Here is a 23,444-nt window from a genome sequence, read left to right as displayed (position 1 = left end):
AGTCGGGATCTAGAAAACTGTGCTACAGCTTTTTGCAAATCATCCGGCAGTTTATGGAGAATGCAAGCACCGATGCCACATGAGCTTGCATCACTTACGAGGTATGATGTCGAAACTGGGTCGTAGTAGGTGAGGAAATATCTGAAGTAAGCGGTTGATACGTTCGAATGCGTCTTTGTATTCAGGGTCCATATTCATGGTTAATACTTTTAAAAATTTCATTGAGGAACCCTCTCAAATTCTGAACGTTCTTAATGTACCCTTGGTAAACGACAACTAGACCGAGAACGCTTTGTAAGTCTTCAACGTTATCTGGGATAGCATGTTTCTGACCCCGTTGGCTCCTTCTGGATCCGACTGTCTATAAGTACGATGCGATTTAAGTATTTTATTTCTGTTAAAAACAAATCACACACTTTGCCCTCGTAACCTCAATCGCATATCCTTGTAACGTCTCGAATATGTTTATTATATGGTGTCGGTGCCCTGCCGTAGTTTTACTGGTCACCAATATATCATCCACATATAGTGTTGCGTAGTCACGGTCGCCCAGCATGCTATTCATGACCTGCTGGAAAATTGTAGGCGCAACGTTGACTCCAAAAGCACGTCTGATGTATTTGTACAACCCTCTATGAGTGTTTATCCAGATTAATTTAAAACTTCCTTCATCCATCACTCTCTGAAGGAATGTATCTGAAAGGTAAATTTTGGAGAAGATTTTTATACCATTTAATTTGTTTAACATCTGAGTGCACAATGGTTATCCAGCAAGACATCACTAAATCGTGCCAAAAAATGTCTGCATATTAGTCTTTGGTTGAGCTTCCTTTTTACCTGAACCTTAGGTGTTGCCCATTCGCTAAAATCAATTTTTGACAGAATACCTGCTTGTTTAATCTATCTGATTATTTGTAAATTGCTCTAGAGCAGGGAAAGGCGCAATCCGTTTCTTCTTAAATACAGGTTGTGCCCTAACCTTCACCTTGAGCTTAGCTTTTAATTTCGTAAATTTTCAAGGCCGCCAGAATAAAAAAAAAAAAAAAACGTTGGAAATCGTTGTTTGTGTTTCTTTTTTGAGGTTTACCGAATTGGGCAATGTACTTTCTATTTTGCGACAAAAGCACTCATTAAGCAATTTCATAGATTGCATCTTTTTATCCTATCTGTTCCGAACAAGTTATCCGAAGTTTTTAGTATGTAGGCTTTTAGAAGCAAAATTTTGGACCGCATAAAATTTTATATTTGTAGACAACATTTTCCTTTGTCTAAGTGCTTGCACGAAAGCTATTTTTTTCTGTTGTACGCTGGGGGATTTTTATAATTATAAACACAGATTTTCTTTTGTCTACGTATTTTCAAATAAACCATTTTTTCTCTTAGAAGCGTGAGAATGATGGAAAAATACATTTCACATAAAAGTAACATTTGTTTAAGCTTTTTTTTCATTTGTGTGAAAACTTGCCTCTTTTGAGTAAAAAACTCGCCTCTATAAATTTGAGAGGGGGATTATGTCATGGGCAAAATGTGTTGAAATTCCACTTGGCTCTTGCGTTAAAGAGTTCGTGTTGTTAACAAATTGTTTTATTGTAAGCAATAGTTCTCGACATTTTAAGTGACTATCTTTGCACAAATTTTAAATAATCTTAAATATTCCATAGTTACCGAATCGCTAGTTTGTCACTAATTTTCGTAACTGGCATATTAGTTTGCATGTAATCGTTGATGCAGTACTTATAGCTTAATAACTCGTTCAACACTGCTGCGTAATTAAACGCGTATTCTATCATTACTAATGTGGTGAAGACGAAATTCTCAACGAAATTTTTACATTCCTCTATCGCTATTTATGTAAGGCATTGGGGTTTCGGTGTGAATGCTTTCGTGAATCCTTCTGTCGCCTCTGATGAGGACCCAAGTTCGGGACCACCGACAAAAGCACAAAACATGAATGTACTGTAAGTGTCCATAATGTAAGTGTCCATAATGTAAGTGTCCATAATGTAAGTGTCCATAATGTAAGTGTCCATAATGTAAGTGCCCATAATGTAAGTGTCCCTAATGTAAGTGCCCATAATGTAAGTGTCCATAATGTAAGTGTCCCTAATATAAGTGCCCATAATGTAAGTGTCCATAATGTAAGTGCCCATAATGTAAGTGTCCATAATGTAAGTGGCCATAATGTAAGTGTCCATAATGTAAGTGTCCATAATGTAAGTGCCCATAATGTAAGTGTCCCTAATGTAAGTGCCCATAATGTAAGTGCCCATAATGTAAGTGCCCATAATGTAAGTGTCCATAATGTAAGTGTCCATAATGTAAGTGTCCATAATGTAAATGTCCATAATGTAAGTGTCCATAATGTAAGTGCCCATAATGTAAGTGTCCATAATGTAAGTGTCCATAATGTAAGTGTCCATAATGTAAGTGTCCATAATGTAAGTGTCCATAATGTAAGTGCCCATAATGTTTTTGTCCCTAATGTAAGTGCCCATAATGTAAGTGTCCATAATCAAAGTGTCATAATGTAAGCGTCCATAATGTAAGTGCCCATAATGCAGGGAAGTTTCAGTATCACAATAAAAGCTTAAATAAAGTTTAACTTTACATTTTCGAAAAGATAAATATCTAAGCGTTATCAATTCAGTAAATAGACTCTTTGCCCAACGATTGCGACAGAGTGGAGACAATTATACGCACTTTTTTAATCATTTTTTAATCCATAAAAATATAAAATTGACGTTATGTAACTAGAAAATATGTGTCTATTCACTCGGTCTTTTACACATATTGCGATGTTTAATCGAATAAGTCAGTGTTTCTGTTATATTTTATTCTTATTGTGTTATTAATCTAACCGGATTTCTAGCTCACTATCGACTCGTAAAAATTGCTATTAGTTGAAATATTAATTTAACAAATAATAAACTTTTAATTCCGAATTTGTTGAAAACCCGATACGAAATGTTTTCTCGTTCATTTAAATAAACAAGGGCATTTTTGTAACTTCACTAAATAATGTATGTCGAAAGACGATTTTATGAGAAAATTACTGAAAATGAATCTGATTTTATTGAATACTTAAAAAATGTTTGAGGCAAGGAAATTTGTCTAAAAAAGCGGGGTGATGAAATGTAAAGACTTACGTCAGTTGAAGGTGCAGTTTTTCAATTTTCAGGAGCGCCAAATCAAGCTCATGGCGGGCTTTCCACAGGGATGTCTCACACAGCGGGTCTTTACAACGATGTCGTTTACTTTGTTCAAGAGCTTCCCGAACGGATTGCTCAAATGTTAAGGATTTCCCCATGCTCTGTTAGAAAGAGAAATAAAAAAAAAATAATTACAATCGTGCAAATAATGGAACGAATACTTTGTTTAAGCTGTCTCTGGAGGATCGTGACTAAGATTCAAAGGAAAGTTAGCAAGAGGAGATTGCTTGCTTTTCTTCGGATAAAATGGTAAGATCTTTAGATGAAAAAGTCATCTGCAGATGACAACCCGCTGAAGGCGAACTAATCATCTACGATTATATATTTCTCATCAGTTTTGGAATTCCTTAGATACGGATTAATAATTTGGATTAGTTCTACTATTCACATTTTTCTACTAATTTTCTAACGTTTAGGTCGAGGGATCTGCGTCAATATCCAACTGCATCCTTTCAAACTCGGAATATATATGTCGAACTCGTTCTTTAACATGTGGGACTGCTTAAATGAACCTACTTTTCTTCAGTGTAACCAGACATGTCACGACAGCCTGCAAGGAATTGAAGCAAGTCTATCTTCCGGACAAGGTGCATATAAAGCGGGGAGGATCACAGACGTTATCTCATGCAATAATAGCGACGATATAATTGGTCACATGTCACGTATTGACTGCAGCTTGCACTACTTCTCCTTCCACCCTACTCACCAGATGTTTGGCTTTTTAATTTCCAACCACGAAGAAATATCTAGCACATATCGCAATTATGGAGACTGCAAAGAACGCCAAGAATATCAGATTTCAAATGTCTGCAGTAAAGATAAAAAAGTATAAAACGCTATGTGGTCAAATAATAGTCTGGCAAATTTTCTATTGATTCTTATTTCTGAAAACTAGTTTTGTTCACTCGGCGTACAACTATATGAAGTTATGCGGACCAACCTTGTTAGTGCGTGTGTCTGTATGTGTTATTTTTAGTAATTCTATTCTGGAATAAAAATAAAAAATGTTATGTAAATTATTTAGTTTACAATCACCGTGCAAAGAAATCATCATTTAATTAAATCATTTACTCGTATTCAAAGATAAGATGGAAAACAATAAATCCCTCATTGATAATCGATCATATTTATTATCGAGACAACGACGCAGATTTTTGTTTGAACAACAAGAAAATGGAGATGCCCATTTATAGATGATTGCTGTTTTGTTGTTGAAGATCGCCGAATAAAATTCAATTCGAAAGATTCGCATCCGTATTTACTTGAGTGCTTACATATATATGAGATGTTATGTCAGTTGGGCAATCTCACATATCTACGAGATGTTATGTCATTTGGATGGTATAAACATTTCTTTGTTCTGTCAGGATCTATCAAAAAATGTATTTTCTTTGGCATGTCACTGTTAAGTTTGAAATACAATTTTCTTCGCTCTGTCAAGTTTATGTCTGAAATAGCACCTTCACTGATCTATCAGATTTAAAGAAAATTTTCGGGGATTAAATCATCCTTAGATTTGTTTTAAAGTATGTTTTTTGATCTGCCACGCTAGAGTTTGTAATACGATTTTTGTTAGTATTCACGCTTAAGTTTTATATAATTTTTATCATTCTGTATAGAAGAAATTTGGAAGAGTATTTTTATAGATCGAATACTTAAGTAAAATAAAAAAAAAGACGTTTTTTTATTGTTCTGTCACCCTAAAGTTTGACATTGTGTGTCACTATTAAATTTGAAAATTTCGAATCGCATTTTCTTTAATGTGTCACGAATAATTAAAAAGAAGTCTTTTCTTGGCAAGTGGGATTTAAGATGCAAACATTTTAATCAGCAATCACGCCCGATTTATTCAATTAAGCACCTAGTTTTGTTTCAAAAGCCATTATTCCCTTAGTCTAATTGTACTTGGATTTTGTTTTAATATCAATTAACGGCACTGGCATTAATCCAATAATTACATTGACTACAGTCAACAGTTAACAGTTTACCCACTGATTTCGCATCTTTTTGTTCAAATGCTGATGAGAGAGAAACGATTAGAAAATGGACGCATTTTTCTATTGAATCAACTCTTCGAGGATGGGAGAAATAATATCACTTTATTTTCTGATATTCCAACACAAGTCTACCGTTTGTGTGCAGAAAACAACAATATATTTTTGCGACTTTTACTTCGTGGGAATATTATGCATACATTTTTATGTAACGTTTGTCAGAAATAGCGAATGCAAATCTCCGAGAGAAAAAAAAACCCAGAAAATTTATTACAAATGCAGGGAAAGAAATTGCTTGCAATATGTTTTGATTCATTGTTTTTAACATTTTCTTTTATATTGTCTGATTTCTGCTTTAATATGATTTTTACCAATCTTTTTCATTCTATTTGTATGAAGGCAAAAAGACCAAAATAATATTTGAATTGGTTTTATTTTAAGGTCCGATTGCTCGTTTTAAAAAAAAGCTTCATATCTGTTGCGACTTAGCGCAATGGTTACTGTCACAGATTACGAGCTTGGCAAGTCGAGTTTGATTGATATTGTTTATTTCCCTTATCTTTCGGAAAGTATGCATCAATGTCCTCTACCCCGATATATGGGTGGATTGTTATAATCTGATAATAGGATTATAGATTGATAATATGCTGCCATTAAAATGATTGAGACCTGTAAGCTCGTGGATGACTCGCTATTTAAACCTGTAAGCTTGTGGAAGACTCGTACAGGTGCAAACAAAAAGAAAAATAATAATATGACGTTGATCTTAGCAATGGGAAATAATATAGACTTTGCAAAGTATATTAACGTATACTAACCATATTTAAAATGCAAGTAATTACACTTAGATTTTTATGAAAATATGATGATAAAAAATTGAAGAAATTTATGTTTCCGGCACTAAAACAATTATACTTAAAATTGAGCATCAGCTCTTCCGCTTAAACTGATAAGAGAAATAGTTTTTTTGGTTATTTACTAAGTTCTGCAATTCATGACAGGCTCCAACCCTTGTCGCATGACATAGAGTTGTAATCATTTTACAAGTACTTGCACCGCCAATGATTTTACCAGAATTTAAACAATCAACAAACAATGCAAAGTGAACAAACAGAGAGAAAACGTTTTACAATTGTCGCCGCTGAATTTACGCTGACTCTTTCCAACCTCTTATGGTTGATTCGGCATAATGAAACCAATGGTACGACCCTGAAATATATATATATATATATATATATATATATATATATATATATGTATATATATATATATATATATATATATATATATATATATAGTAATTTATAAAATATATATGGCGATTAAGCTACACTGAATATTCTGCGTTTCATCCACTATAGGATTCGTCAGGCTTATGCGCGAATTCTGTGGTTGCTTCTTGTTTTTATATATGTTGAGGATTTCTAGTAAGCCAATCAGCTTTCTAGTATCCACCGCACCCCTTCCTATCAGCCAATGGGCATGCATTTGATTGAACAAAGGATCTGTTTTATAACTAGGTTAGTGGTTTAAGGTAGACGTTTTCCTTCCTTTTTTATATATATAAATATACCTATGTGTACACACACATGCACATATATACATATATATATATACATATATGTGTGATCGTTTATGTATATTCATTTTTATTTAATTTATTTATTTGTTTGTTTTCTATTGTTATTGTTAGTTTTAAAGCTATTTTGTATCGCTATCCTAGAGTAAGTTTTATTTTGTTAACACAGTTGTTTTTCTATTTCTCGTCTACAGTTTAATAGATTTTTAGGTTCTTTAAAGTACAGGATAGCAAATTTTTCATGGAGGCATAATTTACATGGGTCGTCTAAATGTCTGCACGTGGTAGCTTGTCTCATTATTTTCCATTCGACTACCGGCGAATGTCCGCTTTCTTTGAGTTCCCAGTATTAATTCGCTAGTGTTGTTTTTATACGGTGTTTTTTTATGTACTTTTGTGGTCATAGTATCGGGTTTTGAAATCTAAGGAAGTCATGCCTATGTAATATTTATTGTTATTCGGGTTTCCTTTCGCAAATATTGTTGCTTGATAAACTACGCTTTTTGTTAGGAATGTATTTCGGACTGGGCAAAGTGCGCAGTGTCTACAATTGCATTTATCTTGTTCATTATTAGTATTTTTTTTATGGTATGGTTGTTCTTGTCCGGGGTTGGTTTGTTATTATTATTATTATTATTATTATTGTTATTATTATTATTATTATTATTATTATTATTATTATCATTATCATCATTATTATTATTATTATTATTATTATTATTATTATTATTATTATTATTATTATTTCTGCTAGTGTTGGGGTTATTTCTGTCATGGTGTCTACTTTTTTATTGTTTATTTTGTTGTTGTTTACATTGTTTTCATTTAGTATTTTGTTACCGTCTACCTTAAACCACTGATCTAGTTCTAAAACAGATCCTTTGTTCGATCAAATGCATGCCCATTGGCTGATGGGAAGGGGCGCGGTGGATACTAGAAAGCTTATTGGCTAACTAGAAATCCTCAACATATATAAAAACAAGAAGCAACCACAGAATTCGCGCATAAGCCTGACGAATCCTATAGTGAATGAAACGCAGAATATTCAGTGTAGCTTAATCGCCATATATATTTTATAAATTACTAACTAGCTCTACCTACGTATTGAGCACTTTTGAAGTAAATACTTAAAGTTTACGCATAAATCTATACTTTCGTATATTAGGTTTATGTGAGTAAATGAAGTAGTTATATATATATATATATATATATATATATATATATATATATATATATATATATATAGTGCCCTAATTAATTTTGTATCTTCAGCTCTCAAATTAACGATCGAGCACTTTATTGGATTTTTTCATCGCCTCCTGACACGCCATATATATATATATATATATATATATATATATATATATATATATATATATATATTCATTCTAACTGACGCTAGCCATTTCAGTGTTGATCACCACCCTTACCATAGTTGCTGGGCCAATCATCAGTGACACCCACACCACGTCTGTTAGCTCGACGATGTCTTTTCCGACCACAGTTGACTTGTACAGTCTGTCACATATATAACAGAAAAGGTTAATATCGAGAATTTAACCTCTGCCTCCGCCTTTTCCGCTCCCTCTTCCCACCACATGTGTTTTTTGCGGTTAATGTAAGCAGCTTTCCAGTGGAGCATCCGATCAGAAGCCTTTAATTTCCAACTGTTAAACGCATGAATGGCACATTGATTTCCCTATGATTTCTCTTGAGGTCAGATCATTTCTTTCAATTCAGAAAATTCAGATCCACCTATCAGTTGCCCACTCTCTTCCGGCTTACATTTTTACATTTGGAACCTTAAAGCCTTTAAATATCGTTTTATGCCATTCTTGGACGGCTCTTTAGTCTATGCTGAAAATGCTTCCCAGTCTTAAACTCGCCGTAAAACTGCTTAAACAGCCTCACATACTCAATCCAAACAACATGACCTGCCCACCCAGCGTAACCGCATTGTTTACAAGCTAATGTTCATGCTGAAGTAACTCATCACTATCACGTCGAGGATAAAATAATCAGCTTTCTTGAGAATGTTCTTATCAAGTGTCAGTGATGTTACATTCAGAATTCGGCCGAGGAATTTTTGATAGAATATTTCAAATGGTTTTTAATGCTGACGCTGTGTTGTCCAGCACTTTGATGAATATAGTAAAACAGAAAGTACATAGGCGAAGTAAACACTAGTCTTGGTTTTGACAGAGATATCACGATCACACCACTGGCGGTTTCCTAGTGTTCCAAATGCCGTACTGGTCTTTTGAATGTAAAGACATATCTCCACATCCAGGAGATCATTTCTGGAGACTGTATTACTTCAATACACAAATGGTTCTACAATGTTTAACCTTCTCTCACCCACATAGATATTTGGTTCAGTGTATGACGTGCAGGGGTGAGATACTCTTTTGTCTTCCTAATGCTGATAATTAAGCCAAAATCGTCACATTCAAAACAATTCATTATATCTTGTATATATCATTGTGAATGAGGCACAAAACCAGGATCATCAGCATAACGTAGTTCCCTAATAAGGTGTGTGACGTTTTCTCCATTCTCCTTAGGTTTATTCAGGAGTATTACATTATGTTCATTGAAGTATAGTTCAACAACTGTTCTCTTCAATAGCGTTTCATGGAGGACCTATTTTCCCACCGAGAGGGCCTTTTATTTTACACATACACATACACACACATATACACATACACACATACATATGTATATATATATATATGTATATATATATATATATATATATATATATATAAGCAACATAATCCATTAAATTGTGTAATTTTCTATTTATGTGAGTGTTTGTTTAGTATAAATGGGAGAGCTGCACTACATGCATGCACATTTATAATGAATTTATTTTTTTCAGCATCATCTTCGAGGGGGTATGGGCACGTTCGTTTATGATATATTCCTGAGTCGGAACAGAGGGCAGTTAGACTTAGTTTTCCATCCCCATTTAGTGTAAAACTCGCAATATTCTTTCTTCAGACTAACATAAAAGTGTAAAATCTTTCTGTTCAAGGCCAAAGGAAAGATATGCTCATTTTTGAAAGATTAACCGTTACCCTATAATAAGTATTCATATTTGAGGAACTGAATATTGTCCCCAGAAAACTGGTATTTACTGTTGTGTGTAAATAAGTAAATAGATACAAGAAAAGAAAGGCGGAGAAATGATAAAGAACCAGATTTATAAGGTAACATTTTTAGGAAAAATGAAAACACAGCGAGCTATCTCCTAAAGATCCATCAAACTGCTATAAAAGAATATGAATTAAATAATCTAAAAATATTGAATATCAAGAATATCAAGAATATTGAATAATATCAAAAATATTGAATATAAAGAATATAAAAAACTATTGAATAATATCAAGAATATTGAATAATATCAACAATATTGAATAATATCAAAAATATTGAATAATATCAAAAATATTTAATAATATCAAGAATATTGAATAATATCAAAAATATTAAATAATATCTAGAAGATGAATTGGATAATATCGAGAAGAAAATGATGATTGACTTTGTCTTATATATCTTAAATCATCTTTATCTTCATGGCAGTGAGTCAGATGATCTCATTAATTTATTATAAAAAAAAGTATATAAAACCCATTCGTCATTTAATAAACCCTGTTTTCTCTCATGTTTCTACAATTATCTTTCATACATTTTCTATTGGACTTGGGTTTACGCTCTTGGATGGGCAATGTATAAGCACAAACTCATTTTCAATCTGGAGGCGTGCTCACTCATTATATCATTTAAAGATCTTGAAGACTGTTCACGTTCGGTTGAGAAGGCTATCTCCGTCAACAGAGGGAATTCCTCCTGGTTGTAAGCGTTATCAGTCTCTAGGACTTTCGACTAATACAAAGTGGCTTTATTTTACTATTTTTTCCTTTTCTCATAACATTGTGTCAAACGAAACAAACTAACCTTCGATTCTAACTCACAGTCTACATCTCTTACTTTCGTACCCAACTGTATTCATGCCACGTTCCTTTCTTTTCCACCGTAGCCTCATCGATAAACACTTAGCAACCAACATTCAGGTAAATAGAGTTTTATATGCACCTGATATTAAAGTAAGTGGACTTTTTTCCTTTTTCTTTTTCTTTAAAATTGACCCGATTTCCCGTGATTTCCTGTCACGCATGAATCGGGCGATACCGGCAATCATCGGTCTTAGCCGCGAGCGTTCTTCTAATGTGGAACCAATTACTCCACTTTATATTTGATTTGTTTTCTTTTTTCTTCTGTTATGTTTATAGTAATTTATAAGGTAATACTAAGGCGGAGGGGTCACTTCTTATTTTCTGATTAGTTACTTATTCATTATTTATTTATTTTATTTGGAATTTCTGAGAGTTTCATTATCACATTTACAAAAACCCTATCTAAATGGAAGCAGACGACATTCGAATCGGAAGCAAGTGACTAGGAGAGCGATGCAGACACAAATGTTTAATCTAAGAAAAAACGCAATGTGTAAACGATGGTTTCAAACTACAGATACAGAATAATAAACATATACAAAATAATAATAAAAAAGATTTTTGAAAAATTCAAAAAATCCGTTGTACTTACACCGAACCATTATACGGTTACAAAAGCTTTTATTGGAGACTAATTGGTGATAAATCTTTTGCAATAATGACACAACAAAATAAATTAGAAAAATTCAATACTAATATGAAATAAACATATTTCCATTTTACACGGTAGGTTTTTTTGTTGTTTTTTTTTAGGATTATTTGCATTGGTACTTTTGCGGATTGTTTTCTTTTTTTTTGTCAGTAGCCTGCGTCTGTTACGACGCTGCTCGGCTGACACCGATGATTGCCGGTCTCGCCCGATTCATGCTTGCCGAGAATTCGGGTAAAATTAGACAGGAGTACCTTCATGTTGACAAGATCATCTAACATTATATTTATATATTAAGCAAATCATTGAATATTTACATATTATAAAATCATTTAATGTTATATTTATATGTTCAGAAAATGGTACTCATGCAGAGAGTGATCAGTGCTGAAATAATAACGTTATCATTTAATAAGCCATTCTTTACACGGAGAGGGAAGGGTGTTTTGTACCTATTCTGTACTTAAACCTTACAATTGAATAAAGAAAAAGATATCATAAAACTTTAATTAAACGTGGAAATACGATTTAAAAAATAGCCCGGTTCATTTTCTGCATTAGCACCCAAAAATCATTTAACGTTATATTTATATATTAAAACAAATCTTCAATATTTAGATATTTAAAAATAAATATTAAACTATATTGGTATATCAAAAAAAAAATCATTTAATTTAATTATGCACGAGCACCTTAATTTCCCCCACCTCCACCCTACCCTTTCTTTTATTTGTTTTGCACAGTTCTTTTAATTGCCAGGGGGCATAAATAGAGTTTCTTTTCTTTTCTTTGCCAGGACGGGGGTAGTGGAAACATCCACATAAATGTCATTTTTTCCCACAAAAATTGGCCACTAACAGAACTCACGCCATATATTAGCTACATCATTTAATAAAGTCGTAAACTCCTACATTTCATTCAGTATTTGAAACGTTGAAATTATCGCCCCGTGTGGATTCAGCTTTTCCGTATAATAAAAGCGAAACTGATTCGAAGCTACGCATTGTTCGCCGTCGGATCGCCGAGAACGTCCAAAAGAAAGCCGCTTTGATCCCTTCAAATGGGGAACTAGTTTCCGCTCCATCATCTGGGGGAAGCCAAAAGTGCCCCGCATTGAAACAAACTAAACAAACGCCAACACACTGCCCCGCAGTAAATAAAAAAAAATACCACGTCATTGTAAAAGCGACCACCTGCCAATCAAACCTCTTGGACTTTTAAACTCTTAATTTAACACACTTCTTAATTCATCTGCCCTCCTGGTCGAGATGGTAAGGTGGTTTGCTTTTTCCGTTTCGTTTCCACCTTCGCGTCAAGGCTTCGGGGTTCAATTCTACCTTATTACTAAAACTTTTTTCCCTTTTAACCTTGTTTTTAACATACACACCTACAAACACCCAGGCAACCCACTAGTATTGCACATATTTTCGAGTCCCATCTCGGTAGAGCTTTGAGGAACCGAGGGACAAAACGAGGCAGCTGACCCTCATTTTTTCTCTGTTCTTCTTCACCCTTTTTACTTTATTTTAAAACGTTATTAATCATTAATTGTAAACGTCTTCCCATGCAATTGCGATATTTAAATTCTGTACCCCCATCATATATATATATATATATATATATATATATATATATATATATATATATATATATGTGTGTGTTGTTTTGAGAAAAACATAAGAATTTATAAAATGGTGATCAACGTTTCGTCCCTATTGAAGGGGACATCATGTTGATATCAAAACGAAAATGTAGAAGAAATAACGATCATACACCATACGCGGGTGAAAAGGAAAACAATATTAAAATCCTACCCATCCGGGCAGGAACTATAAATGTGCGTGGGGGAAGGTCGGATTATTCAATGTATATATATATATACACTTTTAAAAAACGTTATTTAAATACATATGTACAAGCATTTTTTTTCTCTAATCTTATTTATTTTGTTTAAATTATTTAAGGACAGACGGTTTAGGACAATAGACAGAATTACCCAGGATTTGTATTTATATTTTGTTCTTTGATTATTACATTTCCTATAATAGGGGCTAAATTTGAAACCTTTTCTGCACGGCGTTGCCCGTATGTAAAATAGTAATAATATTATATTTTAATTAATGCTGAATTTTTATTTATTATAAACAGAAATATGGTAGGTATTAAACGTAACTTAAAGTTCTTTAAAAACACGAAGTAAAAAAACAACACCAACAACGAAAGAAACTGGGATATGTTCATGTGAGTATTGTTCTTTCTAAACAGTTCAGTTCTTTAAGTAAAATAAATACATGAGCTGAGATCGAAACCAAAACCGAAAGACAGTGAGTTAAGTACGAAAACCACTAAACCAGCTTGACACAGTCTTAAAAATGTGTTTTAAAACCTGAAGAAATCTGTAATATGAACGATTCAAGCATTGCGCATTCGTGAAACAGTTGACAAACGGATAAAATCCGATGGTCTCCCAAGTAACATTAAAAATAATTTTTACGCGGTAGTAGTTATTTTTCCGGATGAAAATCGATTAAAAACTTTTCATATATTTGATTACCTTATATTCTAAATTTCAATTTCGAGTCTGTAGATAACAAATTTGTTATGTATATAGGTTGAGAAGTGTCCGCACACACACTTTTACTTATCTCTCTCTTTATATATATATATATATATATATATATATATATATATATATATATATATATATATATATAGTAAGCATACAACATAATTAAAACACAAACATGTGAGTGCGTGATTGCAATAATTAAAAGAGCTAATATTAATCATTTTTATGTAAATACTGAGTCTGTTTGGAGATAGTTGGATTTAATCTATCTTGTTACTGTTCATTTAGGAAGAATCCAGTCTATTCTTATTCATGAAAGACTTATGCATCACGTTTGGACCGAATGATCTGAAATCGGTAGTGACTTGGTGAAGATAACTAAGGTTCGCTTTAGCATAGATTCGTATTGCTGTTAAAAATATTTGATTAGTTTATTATTCATTTATTAGTAAGCTCCTACAAACACAGACACATACACCCCCCATATATATATATATATATATATATATATATATATATATATATATATATATATATATATATATATATATATATATATATATATGGTTGTCCGGAAAATAATGGCCATTTCAGGAAGTCTGTTTTGAAATTGGATTTTATCATAGGATTTTTATTATATTTCAGGTAAACATCAACATGATTATTGATTTATATGTGCTCTTTAATAATTTCTTACTTTTTTCTTTCAGAAAACGTTCTATGAGGGAATGAGCCCATAATTTTGAATATGAGAAAAGAAGACTTACGATTACTTTTCCTGCATGAGTTTAAGCTTGGTAACAATGCTTCTCGAACAACTTCAAATATCAATAGGGCATGGGGAGAAGGTATCACAAGTGATAGAACATCACGAAGGTAGTTTCAGAAATTTCGTAGTGGTGATGAGAACCTTAAAGATGAAGAAGGTAGAGGACGGCCATCTAATCTTTACAATGAAAATTGTTGAGCAAAACCCACGGCAAAGTGTCAGCGAAATGTCTCGGGAACTTGGTGTCAGCAGTTCAACAGTGTCGGACCATTTGAAGCAAATTGGCAAGGTGAAAAAGTTCGACAAATGGGTCCCACATTAGCTCAATGAAAATCAACAAGCTCGACGTTTTGAAGTGTGTTCGATGCTTTTTTTGCGAAACATTAATGATCCATTTCTTGACCGAATAGTCACGTGTGACGAAAAGTGGATCCTTTATGATAATTGGAAACGATCAGGTCAATGACTTGATTGTGATGAACCACCCAAACATTTTCCAAAGCCAAAGTTCCACCAACAGAAGATTATGCTGACTCTTTGGTGGTGTGCAATTGGTGTTATTCATTACAGCTTTCTGGATGCTAATCAGAGCATCACGGCAGAGGTTTACTGCAATCAACTCGAAGAAATGCATCATCATTTACAAAAATAGAGACCTGCATTAGTGAATAGGTGTGGTCCAATCCTGCTCCACGATAATGCGCGGTCTCATGTTTCGAGAATGACACTGCAGAAACTCACATACTTGGGATACGAAACTTTACCACACCCTCCTTATTCTCCAGATCCCACGGACTACCATTTGTTCAAGCATTTAGCCGCTTTTTTAAGCAACAAAACTTTCAGATCTAATGCATCTTTTTCAAATATTTCTTAGCATCTAAGCCAAAGAATTTTTATCAACGAGGCATAAATGATCTAGTTGATAGATGGCAAAAATGCATGGCTGTTCAAGGATAGTACTTTGACTAATTTCAATGTCTAGTGTCACCTATTTGATTAATATATCTTTTTTCTCTAAAATTGGCCATTATTTTCCGGACAATATATATATATATATATATATATATATATATATATATATATATATATATATATATATATATATATGCGAGGTTATGTTTATGTAAGTAGTTATTGCGAATTTATCGTTACATTCTCGTATGCGATGACAAGTATCGCATTGAAAACCAAGCCTATCTCGATGAAAGGTGTTCAATCAAAGTAGTATTCGTCGGTGCTAAGTTTTTCTATCAAAGTTTTCGAGAGAATACAGGAAGGGGTTGAGGTGGTAGAGGCTTTCTAAAGTGAAGAAAGGATTGCCCACGTCATAGGGAAAATTCGACAAGCTTCGAATTGCTCGGGCGGACGATGTTTTGACAGATGAATCACTTCGATTGTCGCGCCAAATTAGGTCGACGTATTTCGTATTTACGCTCCTTCTGTAATGGCCAAAATCTGAAACGTCAACCGATGAAATCGCGATTGAAATTTAGAATACAAGAAATCCACTTTACACACAGTTGCTTAGTTCATTAACGAAAGAATCTTCTTCTACACACTACTGTATTTTGTTACTAACTTTTAATGCCGTATTCCGGGGCTCTACTCTATATACATCAACACACACACACACACACACACACACACACACACACACTCACACACACACACACACTCACACACACACATATATATATAATTATATTAGTGTGTGTATATATATATTTATAAAAAATATATATATGTATATATATATTTATATAAATATATATATATATATACATCCGTGTGTGTGTGTGTGTGTGTGTGTGTGTGTGTGTGTGTGTGTGTGTGTGTGAAATGTAGATTTAACGAACGAAATCTCATTAAGGATTCCTGCAGCCGCAGCTGGTACAAGACAATTGTCTTGATAGACAATTGACTGGCATTTTGTCACGTAAAAGTAAGGAGAGTGACACCCGGAAACGAAAACCAAGACGAAATCTTGTGCAACGTCAATTAAGTCACGCAGCCGTTTTGATGAAGTGAAAGTAGGGAACAGATGCTGCCAATTCCCGAAGAAGCAGAAAATCATTTCAAAACATATTCCTTTTTTTGTTCGAAGATGGTTATTGTCATTGTTGACATTAGATGACATAAATGGCATTAGGCTCTAAGTGAAAAATACTGAAACGTCGAAATAACTTTTTTGAAAGTAAATTTCTCTATTTCGTAAATTTAATCATCAAACAAAATTGTCCCTCTTCCCATCAATTAGGACTAAATTTACAAACAAAACAGAGAAAAATTTTTGTCAAAAAAAAAAAAGAAAAACAAACCAAACATGTTAAAGCCATTATATCAAGAAATAATTTTTAGATAGATAAAGCTTAGCATATTAAAGAAAAACATTGATTTCTATGCGATTGACTTCGATTAGAATAAAGAACATATATTCACGTTAATCCAAAGTAAAACTGCTGTTAGAATATCATATGCAGATTTAAATATTGGAAAGAAAAACCATATTATTAATACGAGAAACAAAAAAGCACTAAGCCAGATTTGAATTTTTAATTATAAATTATCTTATATTAAACATTTTTAGTTGCATTATTATTTCCAACGAAGGTATCGATAGGTTGAACTGGAATATCGAAAGACAACTTTTTATCTACGTACAAATATATTATTGGGTCATATCAAATAAATATAAGATGTAAATATGAATATAGATATGTAAGACATTTACTCTTCAAGAACGCTTGGTTATATATATATATATATATATATATATATATATATATATATATATGTCTCTCTCTATATCTCTCTCTCTCTCTCTCTCTCTATATATATATATATATATATATATATATATATATAAGCAAAAGTACCCGTCGTTGACTGGGTTCAAAAACAGCCTACAGAAAATAGACTCTGACTTATGAAAGTATGATAGGTTATGAAAAGGAAGGGTTGTAAAGAGATAGCTTCGAATTTGGGAGTATCAAAACCAAAGCAAAATATGATGAAAGTAAAAACAAAATAGATAAACCCCATAAGTTATTATGCCATACTTGTTCACACTGAAACACTTATCACAATATTCTGTGGATCTTAATTAAAAAAACCTTGTTAAACTTTGTGACATCTTTCCATTCTATGGATGTCAAGCGCGAACGAATACCCCATAATTTTATTATACCAAAGTATTATTATGTACATCTATATCAAAAACACAAGTAAATGTTTTTTTTTAACTATTTTATTTTCATACTTTGTGGACCAGGCGCGCACCTAGACCCCTCAATTTTAATGAATCATCATTATGCCATATCGAACATACCCATTCCTGTGTCTCGATACATCTTCTATCATTATATGTGATCAGTTTTCTATAATAGTCAACCATATTGGAGCCTATTCGTGACCAGACACACACAGATGTTCAGCTTTATATTATAGAAGATATATATATATATATATATATATATATATATATATATATATATATATATATATATAATCATGTTGACACACCGATACCCATCAGATCACCGAAGTTAAGCAACGTTGAGTCTAGCTAGTACCAGATGGGTGACTATTTGGGAATTCTAGGTGCTGCATGGGCTTGCTGTCTACATCGGAATTGTTTTCAGTCGTCCTGTACCTCCATGTGCCACTAGTATTCAACAATGTCGACTCAGGTGTGGTGGGAGATTGCGCAACTTTTGCCACAAAAACTTTACACGCAGGCGCCTTTACAGTTGATATCCATAGTCTGTCAAGACTGAAGGAAGACTTTATATATATATATATATATATATATATATATATATATATATATATATATATATATATATATATACTATCATTTCAGCCCGGCGTAGCCCGGATGTTTGCAGGTGTATGTTAAGCAAAAAAAAAAGCGATCAATTTTTTTTTAACTTTAGAGTTCTCAAAAGTGACATTGTTTAAATTTGGCCCCTTAACCGCCAAATTTCTGACCGAAAACCGATCACAAAAATTTCCCAAATCTCAGTACCCTGGAAAAATATATAAAAATCGATGTTTTCCTGTTTTCACTATTGGCCCATTTTTTTCTCAAATGTGTCTATATAAGTAAGCGTATTTAACTATATGTGCACATGTGTTGTTAGATTAGAATATTTTTTAGAAATTATTTACTCTGTATATATTTCCTATCCTGGCAGTTTGAGTTTTCAGATCCTATTACAATAATGTGGTCACATTTTCCACTCGTCAGCGACATTATTGCATCTAAAAGATGCAAGATTGACTATTTGGTGCTTTTAATTTCTTTGCAAATAGAATATATTTTTATTGGACTTCACAACCGTATTTTATTGCTTTATTGATTTCAATTTTGAAATAAGATGGACAATCGATTACAATAAAATTATTATTATAATTGCTACTGTCACCCAATCTTTTCCACCTAAAATAGGGATCTGAAGGTGGCCTTCATTCCTGTCACTTTTATTAATATTTCAAAAAATATTTTCATTTTAATTGCATATAATTGAAAAATGCGTGTATACAGAGAGGATAAATTATTAAATAAAGACGACAGAACATCATGAAATACTAACCAAACTCACAAGTCCGCAACAACCACATTTATCCCATTTCTGCAGCGTCTTTCGTCCAAATCTAAAATAAAAATGTTCAACAACCAGAAGGATGCTTCCTAAAACCATCCCACCGGCCAGAAGGATGAAGGCCGACGTAAAGTTCAGGATGCCCAGGGAGTGACTCGATTCTCCCGTTTGGTCCTGTTTCTTACACGCACCGGCCAACCAATATTTCTGAAGACGTTCCATTTCACCTGAAAAAAAAAGGTTTAAAGTCAAAATCGACATAACACTCCATAGTTATAATATTATTAGCATGGGTGCCCAGCGTTGCCCGGGGATTTGGAGGTGTATGCTGAGCAAAAAAAAAAAAAAAAAAGCGGTCATTTTTTTTAATTTGACCCCTTAAAATTTATTGCTTTTGGTTCACATCGAGTTATTAAGTTAGATCCACGTCCAAGGAACCTATATCTAACATTTCAAGTGCGTAGACCCGAAATTGTTGGAGGAGTTTGGTAAAGTTCTCAAAGGTCAATTCGTAGAACTTTGTCCCCTTAATCGCTAAAGTTCTGGCAAAACATCGATCACATCGATTTTCCCAAATCTTAGTACCCTGTATATCAAATTTCGAGTCTGTAGACTAAAGATTTACAGAGTTATTGCGTAGGGAAATGTACACAGACACACACACACGATCACTTTTATATATATACTAGCATTTCAGTCCGGCGTTGCCCGGGTGTTTGGATGTGTAGTTTGAGCAAAAATAAAAAAGTGGTAGTAGGAAGGCATGCTCGAACCCGTACCGCAAAGGAGGAGAAGAACGGGTTAAAACCTAACGTTTATGCTGTTACGACCACCGCCAAACCGAAAGCGACATTTTTTAAAAAATAAGGCTAGACAATCTAAAGGAGAGGATAACTTTAAAAATATCGGCGAAAAAAGTGACCACCCCCTGTAGAAAAGTGCCTAGTTGAAGGGGAAGATAGTAATGTTTTTAGCCAATTTTTCGATATGTGTCGTATGAAACGTCGAACTTTAAAACGATACTGATCTTGGTAAAATCCGTCACCTCTATTGAAAGTTTAAGGCAGACATGCAAACAGGCATACATACATACATTTATATATTGGTAACTAAAAATTTTCGACCAAAACTGATGAAAAAGCCTGCCCTATCTCTGAATACCTTTTATGTAAAATTTCAAATATTTAGACCAGAAATTGTCTGAGTAATTTGGAAGAGACCGCAGATGTCAATTTTTTTAAAACTTTGGCCCCTATCATGACCCCTTAAAATTTTTTGTTTTGGACTCAAATCAAGTTAGTAAGCTAGATCCATGTCCAAGGAACCTATATCTAAAATTTCAAGTGCGTAGACCCAAAAGTGTCGGAGGAGTTTGGTAGAGTTCTCAAAGATCAAATCGTTGACCTTTGACCCCTTAATCGCCAAATTTCTGACCCAAAACCGATCACATCGATTTTCCCAAATCTCAGTACGCTGTATATTCAAATTTCAAATTGACAGAGTTATTGCGTAGGGAAATGTACACAGACACACACACACATACACACAGACCCGTTCACTTTTATATATATATGTGTATATATATGTATATATATATATATATATATATATATATATAGATATATATATATATATATTTAAAAGAGTGTAGCCATCAACAATTGTGGGTTTTTTTAAAAGGTTTTCATCATATTTTTATTTTAAAATATTTTTATAACGCGTTTCGAGCTTAGGGTGTGCTAGGGTGTGTTATAAAAATATTTTAAAATAAAAATATGATGAAAACCTTTAAAAAAAACCCACAATTGTTGATGGCTACACTCTTTTAAATATACATTTTTTCTCTCGTTGGAACTACACAACCATCACTTTAAATATATATATATATATATATATATATATATATATATATATATATATATATATATATATATATATATTTAGATAGATAGATAGATAGATAGATAGATAGATAGATCCAGCGTTATTCCGTTGACGTTATGTAATCATTTAGTAAAAACAGTCATTATATCATTAAGATTTCTCTCAACATAGAATTATACTGTGTTCCTTGTCGTTTATTTTGTGTGCGTGTTTTTCCTCTTGTGTGCATGTTTTTCCTCAAAGCACTGAGGTATAATCGTTAGCTTTATAAAGGTTTGTCATTATACACTTATTAGCACTCACTTAGTTTATTACACAACATTATTTTAGAAGTTATTCGCTTCGATGTCCAATATTGTTACTTTTTAAAACAGGAATGTCTGTCTGTAACATTATAAACATCCACTGCCCAGTTGCTGATTCAAACGTAAGTGTGACAGACAAAAGATCACGTTAATCTCTTTCGTGATTATCCCGCGTATTCACATGATAGTCATTCTGAACTTTCTTGTACAATCTTGGGTTGTTATGCTTTATCAACCAAACTTTATTTGCAAACTTTGTTTTTTCTGAGTAAAAGCGACTTTTAGTTCTTTACTTACTGTGATAGGGCGGGCTCCTTTATTTTATGCATATTTCTAAGTAAACGCGATTGTTCTATTATTGTTATGCGTCTTATTTACCTCCGAAGTTGAGATTTTTCGCGCTCTTACATCGATATTAGAGGCCTACATTTTATATTTTAAAATATTAAAACCCACTTTTTGATATACTCATTCGTGGATATGTCAGCGATTACATAAAGGTTAACAAATTTGCACATATTTTTTTGAGAAATGATCGCTAATTTTTTTGATAATTTTTATGATTTTATTTTAAATGATTTGTTTCATTTCACTATTACGCTAAATTGTATTTATGCGTAGTTTCTAATGAATAATTGCGTAGAATTTAAGATGTAAACGTCATTGCACACGGAAATGTATATATATATATATATATTTGTATGTGTGCGTGTGTTTGTATGTTTGTGTTGTATGTGTATGTGTGTGTGTTTGTATGTCTACAGATTCAATGACACCCGGTTAAAGCCCGGGGGTACCTCGCCATTTTAGTTTAATTATTTCTTATTAACGAGTGAAATGCACGAATAAAAGAAGATTGCACCATTTACAATTGCCACAAATCATTTTTTCGTTTTCATACTTGAAAACTACACGCTAATCAAAAATTACTTTTTCAAAACCCAAATATCTTCAAGCCCAAATATCAGCTGACGTGATATTGTAAACAAACACAGACAAGGATTTGATGAACGACATTATAATTATCAATTTTTCTTTCATTTTTCTTTCTTTCTTTCGCTTTTTTTTTTGAAGAATTGGTCCACCGGCGAAAATTCTCCGTATTCCGTATTGTTTAACTATCTATAAAAACTCTATCCAATCTTTGCAAATTAATTCCTATGAAATTATTAACATATTAATTAAAACATTTAAAAAAAAACTCAATTTAAAAACACGTACGAATATCAATGCTGAAATATCAAATATCAACTATAACCTTTGATTAGAACATTTGTGAAATTTTAGTCAAGCGATTAAATCTTATTCCCGAGACGAAGACCTTGGCTAGAAAATGGTTTATAAATGTTATATCACAGAAGAAATAAAAGTATATCTTATATAGGCGAACAGATACCTAATTCAAAACTACATACATGAATAACGTAACATTAAATTTAAATGTTTAATTGTTCTTTTTAAAAATACAATAGGCGTCTAATAATAATACAGCATAGCATATGCAAAATAGATAAGAAAACTAGAAATAAACAACACATTCTTGGTTTGTGAAAAGAAATGACATTTCATTTAACGATAAGACATCAAGTAATGAAAAGTGTATTTTAATTACCATTCTTCCTCATAAGAACCAAGTGAGACATATAAAAAAATCCAATTACCACCAAAATGAATCGTTAGATTTAAAACGCATCTTTAAAATTACCCCAGTCAAGGATTAGTCCTAATCCTCGACTTGAGAAAATATAAGACATGTTATTTTACCTTAGTCGATGGACTGGAGACTTTTATATAGATTATTTTAAGCGAATCAGGTAGATAGCTTACATCTTCGGATCTTGCGATAAATAATGTAAT

General features: G+C 32.8%; 1 protein-coding gene across 1 annotated transcript in view; it reads right to left on the bottom strand.

Annotated features, from left to right (window-relative positions):
• Positions 1–23,444, bottom strand: part of LOC145241463 (glutamate receptor ionotropic, NMDA 2B-like) — an 849,005-nt gene that overhangs the window by 13,294 nt on the left and 812,267 nt on the right. The window contains exons 15-16 of the mRNA XM_080104443.1: positions 19,390–19,625; positions 3,147–3,310 (exon numbers count right to left, since the gene is read on the bottom strand). Coding sequence (XP_079960569.1) covers positions 3,147–3,310; positions 19,390–19,625 — 400 coding nt within the window. The remainder of the gene's footprint in view (positions 1–3,146; positions 3,311–19,389; positions 19,626–23,444) is intronic.

Source organism: Euprymna scolopes, chromosome 20 (genome assembly GCF_053919585.1).
Source record: "Euprymna scolopes isolate OS-2025 chromosome 20, ASM5391958v1, whole genome shotgun sequence".
NCBI lineage: Eukaryota > Metazoa > Mollusca > Cephalopoda > Sepiida > Sepiolidae > Euprymna > Euprymna scolopes.
This window is presented reverse-complemented; position numbering and strand designations above follow the sequence as displayed.